At 43.3% G+C, this 10590-nt stretch overlaps 1 protein-coding gene across 2 annotated transcripts in view; it reads right to left on the bottom strand.

Annotated features, from left to right (window-relative positions):
• Positions 1-974: 974 nt before the first annotated feature.
• Positions 975-10590, bottom strand: part of dhrs12la (dehydrogenase/reductase 12-like a) — a 12119-nt gene continuing 2503 nt past the window's right edge. The window contains exons 2-10 of one of the 2 annotated variants that reach the window (XM_056282950.1): positions 10177-10310; positions 9234-9316; positions 9029-9124; positions 7147-7228; positions 6937-6998; positions 6087-6191; positions 5363-5453; positions 5008-5142; positions 975-1101 (exon numbers count right to left, since the gene is read on the bottom strand). In XM_056282950.1, coding sequence (XP_056138925.1) covers positions 986-1101; positions 5008-5142; positions 5363-5453; positions 6087-6191; positions 6937-6998; positions 7147-7228; positions 9029-9124; positions 9234-9316; positions 10177-10310 — 904 coding nt within the window. In that variant the 3' untranslated portion in view covers positions 975-985. Of the gene's footprint in view, positions 1102-5007; positions 5146-5362; positions 5454-6086; positions 6192-6936; positions 6999-7146; positions 7229-9028; positions 9125-9233; positions 9317-10176; positions 10311-10590 lie in introns of both variants that reach the window. The other variant, XM_056282949.1, reaches the window with a different exon arrangement.

The following is a 10590-nucleotide window of genomic DNA, read 5'->3' on the forward strand; positions in this document are numbered from 1 at the left end:
TCTAAATAAATGGATCTTGTTGCACAGGTCAGGTGATGCTGCTATGAATGTTGGGTAAAAGGCGAATGGCTGATAAACTTCATCTCAGGCTTGAGCTCAACCTGGGGGAAACAACTACCGCAGACACCAAGTTAATTAGCCTAACTGTTAAACATGGATTTGCAGCTCATCATGGTTTTAAATTGGCTGTAAATCATCAATAATTCACACGTTGACCGAATTATGGAAGCGCACAATGGTTACTGTCAGTTTGAACCCAAGGCTGTTAAAGTGTTGTGTGTGTGTGGTGTGTGTATGAGTGACTTCGGTCATATCAGATTCCCATCTGATTGACAGCCTTTATCAAGTCACAAAGTGTTGTAGTGGGTATCAGCTGGTATCTGTGCCTCTTAAGGTGTATGTGTGTGTGTGTGTGTGTGTGTGTGCATCGCTCTATCAGGAAAAGGACCTGACGTCTTTTCAAATCTCCAACTCAAAGCAGCATCACTGTCCAACATTGTCTTAAATAACACTGTTTGAGGCCACAAAACTACTACTACTACTTTCGGCTGCTCCCGTTAGGGGTCGCCACAGCGGATCATCCGGATCATCCTGTTTGAGGCCACAAAAGTAGCCCATAAATAGCTGACCTTACAAATTGCTAAACTAAGCTCATTGGTTAAAATATACAATGCTATAAAACTATTAAAAATCGTGTCAATTCCACAATCATAGATTAGTTCTATTTTTCGACAGTAGGGCTGGGTTTTCCAGTCTCGATGCATACACTTGTTCCATTTAAAGGCCAAAGGGTAAAAACTAACGATTCCACAGCGTCTGCCAGGAAACCAAACTCGGAGCCCATTTCCTCCCCCATAAACATTTTGGCACTAAAATCACTTCTTTCCATTGGTATACAATGAGACAAAAATGGTCTCAATCTTTGGTAACCCAGCCTTGGTCAGTATGAACTGGTGTTAACTGGTGTGGTGCTGGTTGTGGTAGCTCAGTGAGGCTGGAAGGTCTTGGCCAGTTCCTCCAACAAAGACATGAACTTCTGTTCTTCCAGTGGAGAGCTGTGGGTCCAGGCTAGAGGAAGGTGGGTGGATACGATCTTGCGGTCTGCACACACACACACACACACACACACGTGAGGACGTTCCATTCATTGTTCAAGTGGATTTCATTTCCTAACCCTTAGTCTGGCTGATGGTGTTTCAAAGATAGATAGTGGTGTCTAATTTCACTTTGGAAGTGGATGGAGCAGCCTCTTGTTTGTTGGCATGATTTTTTCTCTTAACACGTCCAAAGCTTGGTCTTAGTCTCTGGCTCATTGACACGACAGCAAAAAGCAGGCTGGTGAATGTGCACACAAGATGTCGTCCATCAGCCTCCTACTTAGGTAGCCTACCCAATTTCCCCTCGGGGATGAATGAAGTGTTCTGATTCTGATTAGTTCTTTTTTATTCCCACCCAAATTCAGCTTGGCATTTCTCCTGATGCAGACGCAGCACTGAACTGGATCACTAAATATCCAAATCTCATCTTTTTTTTGTGTGTGTGGCTATTTTCTCCCCAATTGTATCCGCTCAATTACCCCACTCTTCTGAGCCGTCCCAGTCACTGCTCCACCCCCTCTGCCGATCCGAGGAGGGCTGCAGACTACCACATGCCTCCTCCGATACATGTGGAATCACCAGCTGCTTTTCACTTGACGGAGAGGAGTTTCATCAGGGGGACGTAGCGCATAACAGGATCACGCTGTTCCCCCCAGTTCCACCTCCCCCTGAATAGGCGCCCCGGCCGACCAGAGGAGGCACTAGTGCAATGACCAGGACACATACCCACATCCGGCTTCCCACCCGCAGGCACGGCCAGTTGTGTCTGTAGGGACGCCTGACCAAGCCAGAGGCAACACAGGGATTCAAACCGGAGATCCCCGTGTTGGTAGGAAACAGAACCAAATCTAACTTATCACTACCAGATTTTAAACCATCCATCCATCCATCCATCCATCCATCCATTATCTGAACCGCTTATCCTGCTGTCAGGGTCATGGGGATGCTGGAGCCTATTCCAGCATCTTTAATCTCATAACATGATAGCATCCTTTTCCAAACTGGATGTCTACTTTCCCATTCACAAACATAGAAGAAAAGCATGGACACACAATGTACACATACATATAGCACATACCTGTCCTATGGAACATATACACCAGCAGAATGAACTTGTCATCAGAATTAAAAACGTTACAGTGAAAGGCACAATGAACCACAGATGCATACATCAGCAGATGCATACACCATTACAGTGTTTATCTGTGGGCTGTGTTTAAGGTAGTATTTCATTTCAGTGGGACAGTTTCACCTAACGCTATGAGAGGCTCCATAACCTTCCATATTGGCGGCTGTTGGTAAGAGCTGACACGAGTGTCCATAGCAAGAGCTGTTTTCTCTCATTTCAAAAATCTCAAACCTCAAACGCTAATACAAAAAATCAAAATGCTCAAACTGACAAAGTCTTTGAGACAGTCATGGCAATTATTTCATTCCACTCTGACATTAAATGAGGAGACAAAAATCTCTTACAGTATTGTCACACTTTTTAATATGTTCAATATGTTTAATATGATGCACAAAGCATAGCTAATGAAGTGCATGCCCACTCCCTTTAAACCTTGCAGCCCAAGCATGCTTATTGTCATGGTCACAATGGTGTGTACCCAGAGATCCTCCCTAATCCTGGTTGGGAGAAGTAGCTCATCTTTATTGCTGGATTATCATCCTAATGGATAACAAGACTTGATCAAAGAGATCATAGGTCAGGTCTCCCCTCGTCCTTATCTTCCAGTTCGTAATTCTCCAGGACCATTCCTTGCAGATATGGGCAACATGATCCGGAAAGGGCCGGTGTGGGTGCAGGTCTTTGCTCCAACTAAGCAGTTACACACCTGATTCTATTAGTCAACCAATAGTCTTTGCTAAGGATCCTGATTTGTAGACTCAAGTGTGTAACTGTTTGGTTGGAACAAAGACCTGCACCCACACCGGCCCTCTCTGGATCATGTTGCCCATCCCTCGCAGACCTTGCTACACTCAAATGAGCTTCCCATATATCCTCTACTATCAGCTAACAGTTAACAGTAGGCCTTTCTTAGGTCACACGGAGAAGACACCTTATAGCACTACCTTCCATTTGCTACCCATGAGCTTTAAGCATCTATCCAAGCAATGTAGACTAAAATTCAACATGGTATAGGTCATACATGGTCAAAGATTAAAAGTAAGCAAACATCATATATGAACTGCCCTCATGGACAAGTTTGAGATTTGGAATTAATTAAAACACGTGGATGGACATATGTGAGGTGAAAAATGGAAATAATCCACCGAGAGGAAATATTTTTTGGTCTCTAGTGAAGTGAGCAACATCACTCTGCAAGGTCACAGATGTGTTTTTTTTTGGGGGGGGGGGTCACAGAGGTGTTTGAGGAGAGAGAGAAAGAGAAGGTCACAGAGGTGTTTGGGGGGGGGTCACAGAGGTGTTTGAGGAGAGAGAGAGAGAAGGTCACAGAGGTGTTTGGGGGGGTCACAGAGGTGTTTGAGGAGAGAGAGAGAGAAGGTCACAGAGGTGTTTGGGGGGGTCACAGAGGTGTTTGAGGAGAGAGACAGAGGGGGGAGAGAGAGAGAAAGAGAGAGAGTGCGTGGGGGGGGGGGTTCACTGTGTCTGTGTTTAGGGGCACTGTACTCTGGCAGTATCTGGCACCAACCACAGCCCACTCCAGCTGCAGTGGATGTATGCCAATTCTTGTTCACAAACACACACACACACACACACACACACACACACACACACACACACACACACACACACACACACACACACACACACATTCTCACCCCTCTTAACCTTATATCACACAAACACTGTATTCAGCCAGCAAATGTCTCTTCTATTGTCTTTCTCTCTTTTCATCTTCTTTCCTCTTTTATCCCCTCTCCAGTCTACTCGTCTTCTCTTCTACCATCCCCTGTTAATGTTTCTCTCTATTTCTTGCTTTTTTCCCTCAAATAAGTAAAGATGGAAATGGGATTGTGTGGGTGGAAAGCAACGGTTGACATGTTGTAATTGCTTGACCTCTCAATGAGCAAGCACCACAACTCCTCTTGAGAGACTTTCTCTCTCTCTCGGGGTCAAAATAATTTTCTTCTGGGTTTCCATGATCACAAATGCGCAGCTGCAAGTAGTGCATATAATCTTGGGCAAAAAGATTATTTTTGTCTTTGCTATTTTATGCAAGAATATAATTAATCACATCCTCGCATATTCTCAAAGGGGGGGGGACCCATGCAAAGAAAGTGAAAGATCAAACGAGCCATGCGAATAACAAAGCAATTTTAGTCGAATTTTAACTATTTAACACACATTTTACCACTGCAAAATGTCATTAAAAACATGGTGCCAATTTATAAACTCTGACCCAAACCATTGCCAACTAACCCACATGTCAAATTAAAGGCGAGGGATTTTATTTCATTCTATTCATGGTTTTTTTTGGGTTTTTTTTAAAGGAAACAAAATCCATCCATTATCTGAACCGCTTATCCTGCTCTCAGGGTTGCGGGGATGCTGGAGCCTATCCCAGCAGTCATTGGGCAGCAGGTGGGGAGACACCCTGGACAGGCCGCCATCCCATCACAGGGCCCACACACACACTCACACCCAGTCATACCTAGGGAAAATTTAGTACGGCCAATTCACCTGACCTACATGTCTTTGGACTGTGGGAGGAAACCGGAGCCCCCGGAGGAAACCCATGCAGACACGGGGAGAACATGCAAACTCCACACAAAGGACGACGCAGGACGACCCCCAAGGTTTGACTACCTCGGGGCTCGAACCCAGGACCTTCTTGCTGTGAGGTGACCGCGCTAACCACTGTGCCACCGTGCCGCCAGGAAATAAAATAAATCAATAAATAGATAAATGAAAGGGGTGTGATGATGAGTAAGTATTGCTGCGTACCCTGGAAGAAGCGGCCGCTGGGCCGGGTGGCAGTAGCCTCAGAGATGGCCAGCCACACCACAGTATCAGCTCCCTGCTCTGGGGTCCTCAGACTCTCCTTCATGGAGCGATGAAAGTCTGGCATGGCATTGGCCACTGCTGGAACAGCATGCAGAGAGAGAGAGAGATTACTTTCATTATGAGGAATCAAGAAGGATGCAACTCCTGAACCACCAGAATTATTGCAAATGTATGTAAAAGCATTACTGCAGCACCAGTTCAATCTCAGTGGTTTCGTGAGACGTGTGTGTGTGTGTGTGTGTGTGTGTGTCTGTCTGTCTGTCTGTCTGTCTGTCTGTCTGTCTGAGGGGGTTACCTGGAGTGTCCACCCAGCCAGGGTGCATAACAGAGAAGTGGATGTTAGCATGGCCCTTGGCGAACTGTTCTGTCATCACCACCTGCTGCCTCTGAGACACATACACACAAACACATTCACTCAGACAAGGAACACTGTATATGTTCAACTCGGATGTGTTAACATCAGAATTTGTCACTGTGTCCTTTATTCTCAGTGTCCAACAGGACAGGTGGTAGGTGAGTCTTAATGGACTGATACTTGGTCAGTCAGATTAGACAGTCCTAATAATGACACAGCTTTCTGAGTTAACAGGGCAATCCACTTTAAATAGATACAGCCCACCCACAGGAGGAGATACAAGCTGAAGTGCTGCTTGTGTGCCAGTTCGATCCGGGACACCTTTTACATAACACCCATTCTGCCTGGCAAAGATGGAATACATTGCCTAGAGGATCAGGATGGGAAGATTCACATGAACAGGACTTTAATTCAACACCGAAAATACAATGAAATTCACCTGTAATTTAATGACAAGCTCGGACCACCAGAGAGTGTAAAGGCAGAACCGAGTCTGAAATTTTGTGAGTTTGTAATGTGGAATTTACCTCATTCGTTCTAGCATCATTCCAAAGAAATACAAGGGAAGCGCATCCATCTTCACTGTACAATCCAACAGGCGTCCAGCAGGCATGAGTTTGCAGAACCGCCCCATGTACCATACTGAAGCCATGTTCCCTCTTACCTTATTCTGGGCGTAGACCATGGTACCGTCGTAGCGGCCTCTCTCCGACTGCAGGTTACCTGTTCTGAGCTTCTGCACCAGCATGCCACCTGATGACACTGTTATCTGAAGATGGAGGGATGGAAGGATGAAGAGGGTAGAAAGAGGAAGTGTGTGTGTGTGTGTGTGTGTGGGGGGGGGGGTTAAAAGAGAAGGAGAGCATGAGTACCAAGAAGGAATACCGTGGAAGGTTAAATGTGAAGAAATCCCAGCCGAAGAGATTGAGTGGAACTGTTTCATCCGAATCATATTTATTCACAGAACATCAGTGCTGAGGACAAACCGTGAAGGAGTGAATAAGAGTGAATAACCACATCTCCATCGAGCAAATTTAAGCAAATTTTATCATTTTGAATAATAAAGTTTGATGGAGATGGCAATTGAATGGTCAAATGTTGAATGAAATCCCCAAAATCTGCATAAAAGGTTTTATGCTCGCTTGAGGTGGCTATACTTAATATTCAATGAAATGAAATGTGATAAATGGAATGGATGACAATGTAAATGCATTTGCCAAAAAGAAAAGGAAATACAAATAGATTTTAATCACATGATCAACTTTTTCTTAATCTTAACCGGTCCATCATGGTTTTTCTTGTGGGTGTCAAAATATATGTATATGTATATGTATATCACACATAACAGGGATTTATTTGCTTTAACACATATTTTCAAAAAGATCCTTGCAGATAATTTGATTTTTTGGAAAAGTTTATCATTTGCTTGACATCTATTTGAAAGTTGGACTGAAACATAGTAGCTAGGGTCACGGGCTGACATGACTCCATGCTAAGCTGCAGTCTGGACTCACCACTCGGGGGTCTGCGCTTTTCTCCAGCAGGGGAATAAGACCCTTGATGAGAATGTAGCCCCCTAAAGATGGGACAGACACCAGTCATTACTTTCCATCTGTTTTCTTCGTGCATCTAACTCGCTGGGTCTTTAACAAAAATCTAGAAACTTCTGGGTCTTTGTTAAAGACACCCCCTCCCCCAGCGCCCCCACCTCCCATTTGACTCACCGAGTACATTGCTGGCAAAGCTCTTCTCCAGGCCCTCGGCGTTCACATCCCTCTGACTCATGATACAGCCTGCATTATTGATCTGTGCAGTTTAAAACAAGGTTTGGACCGTCAATTAGTTAGTGACGAAAAAGGCCTAATAGATGTAATGTTCATACTAAGACATGGAAGAACTTTGATGCTATTGGCCTCGAAAAATCACGCCCCTCAGAAATGGGTATTTTACCACGTAAACATCAAATTCTAACAGTTGTTTACACGGGAGTTTTCTGGCCCTCGGCATCCCTTTTTCTTCATTTGAGAAAGCACTTCTGTGTTTCACAGATGATTTTTTTTTTTTTTTAGATACGAAGCAACCCATGAACATGGCTTCTAACTGAATCACGGATATTCACATTCAGCTGTTCCATCTGTATAGATTGGGGTGGGGGGGCTGACCCCTCCAAAATGAGTGCATGCATCTTAAAATACGCTGTTTCAAGACACTGTAGAGTTCCCTTTCTTAACATTATTATCCTCGTCAATAAGAAAATTGGCAAAATATGTATTTTTCTGCACACAGGCGTAATGAGTCATTGTCTGGCCCCAATGCAAGAGCGGGCCCCAGCCTGCCCATCACGATCAGATGTTACATAACGTCACATCAGTAGTGAATGAAAGGGAAATCACATAGCTTTAAAATGACCAGCAACAGCGAAATGCACTGCACATGTGCAGTGCATCTAGGCAGGAAAACAGACCACTGTGCTATAGAAGAGGAGTCATAATAGCATGGCCAAGATAGTGATAGACTAGCCTACTTAACAAAATCTGGTGTCAGAGCACCATAACAGATGAAAACAGAATTGTGACAGTGCACATTTACACAGATGAAAACATAATCGGTGACGGCACACCCACACATAGACAACATTATTCATGTCTGCATATAGGCTTTATAAACACAAAACACAGGTGTGTAGGTTGATTATTAGTCAAATAAATAATAAATAAGTCGACTTACATCATAGGCACGCTCTCATGGCTTTTCACTGTGTGAAGTCTTGACGTTTTGCTAGCGAGCTAACGCTTCTGTGGGGATTTTGCTACGCAATAGTACACAAGTCCATCATTACGCTAGGGCCCACTTTGCACATTTTTGAACATACCGTATGCCGTATACCCAGCGCTCGAGATCTTTGATAGGATAGTGGCGAGATAAAGAGGGGTCCGTGTGTGCGGGCCCTAAACTGTTGCGGGCCCCAATGCAGCAGCATTATCTGCATATATGGTAGTTTCACCACTCTTTCTGCACCCTCACAATTTGCCAGTCTCCTGTTCTATCACTCGGTATTACCATGAGATTTCATCCTCGGTAGGATTTCACAGAAATGCCATCGACAGAGATGCAAGCAAGACATGCCCTATCACCTTTAACATGCTCAAACAAATCTTTTGATGAACGTTTTTAATTGTTTCTGATGCATCAGTTTGTTTTTCTGGGTTGTTGGTTAGCTTAAAAACACGATTCAGACAAGCTAACCTTAGCTCTGTTAAATCAGCACATAAGCATCTCTCTTACAATGTCAATGTTAAGCGTCCAGTCAGGATATTGTGTAAACAGTATGTAGTGTTAGCTACTCATTTGAAAATTTGCAGTTATATTAGTCCGTCTTCCAATTACAAACTTAAAACAATGACCCTGTCTCTCATTCACAATGAAGTCACACAACAGTTGTGCTTTGCATCTATGACACCAAATGTCCTTGCTTCTTCGTCTGACAACAATGACATGAAAGGATGTGGGGAGAAGCAAGGATTGGGATGGGCATGGGTTTATAATGGGGTGTTCTGATGAAACCTATTGTGCTACATATTCCATAGATAACAAAAGGCCTCTCACCAGTACATTTAGGGCCTTGTACTTCTTCTTGAAGGACTCGGCAAACTCCCAGACCTTCCTAGTCTCAGACAGGTCCAGGATGTGGACGTAGATCTCCTGCAACAGCAAAGGGTCATTACAGGCTTACATGAAATCTGTGGGAAGCGTTAGAGACAGTCAGTTCCCCCATCTCCTTAATGTCCATGGAATGTGAGTCATACTGTACTTTATTTCCTGTCTCCTTAACAATATCGGCCCGTGCCTCCTCGGCCTTGTCCTTGTTCCTGCACACCATGTGGATTGTTCCACCTGTGAAAAACATCGGCTGAACCTCAGTCTACTTGGACATGTTGTTTAGTCTCAAGATGTAAGAAAAGAAGCTGCAAACATTTTGAATACTTTCAGTTTCTCGTCTCACAAGTAGGGCTGGGCAATAATTCATTATTGTTGTTGATCTTCTTTAAATGTAAAACTTGGATGAAATTCAGATATTGCCATATCGCTACACACAATTTTGCTTTCTGAATTAATGATATTAATGATGACCTATGATTTCCCACAAATGAGGTCAGAAATATTTGTGGGAGTATTATTGTGAACTAGTTTTGGTTTGATATTATACTTCACATTACCAAACAGGTCAATGTGATGGCGGATTTTTAATCATGGTATTTTTGCATTATGTCAGAAAATACAGGGATATTATCGATACTGTGTAAAATTCCTTGTGATTATCATGATAATATTTTCCATATCATCCAGTACTGCTTACATGTGATGTTTATTATGATGCTGAAATGTTTTATGAAGCTTTTGAAAATGATTAATTTTCTTAAAAGTTACTGACTAGCATATCAGCTTGTTGATAAGTAAAAAATGCTGTATATAATCACACGGTGTAACTATAAAAACCACTTGTAGACCGGTAAACTAGGTTTATTCATGCCATGTAGACATGAGTTGCATATTTTTGATTGACCTGAAGTTTTACACTGTGTTCCTAGAAAAAGCATCTTTCATGACTTTGGGGTTCATCTAATTCAGAACCCACCTCACAACTTCAAAAAAGCAATGGGTATATGTTTAAAACTCTTGGGTGTTTATTCCTCATTTTGAAGTTGATTTTCCAAGTAAATCATTTTACTCTGACTTGCGATGAGGACTCCTACCTTTCTTTGCAATGGCCATAGCAGTGGCCTTCCCTATACCACTATTGGCTCCGGTTATCATGAAGGAACGGCCGGCCACAGACACCTCCAGGTCCTTCTCCACAAACCGCTTGGAGGCTGATAGGAAGGCACCCCTGGAAGGAACATACATTTACAATCACTGACGCCATCATCCATCCATCTATCCATCCATCCATCCATCCGTTTATGTATGTATGTATGTATGTATGTATGTATGTATGTATGTATGTGTGTGTGTGTGTGTGTGTGTGTGTGTGTGTGTGTGTGTGTGTGTGTGTGTGTGTGTGTGCGTGCGTGTGTGTGTGTGTATGTATGTATGTATGTATGTATGTATGTATGTATGTATGTAGTATGTATATATATATTCTATCTATCTATCTATCTATCTATCTA

Source organism: Lampris incognitus, chromosome 7 (assembly GCF_029633865.1).
Source record: "Lampris incognitus isolate fLamInc1 chromosome 7, fLamInc1.hap2, whole genome shotgun sequence".
In the NCBI taxonomy this organism is placed as follows: domain Eukaryota; kingdom Metazoa; phylum Chordata; class Actinopteri; order Lampriformes; family Lampridae; genus Lampris; species Lampris incognitus.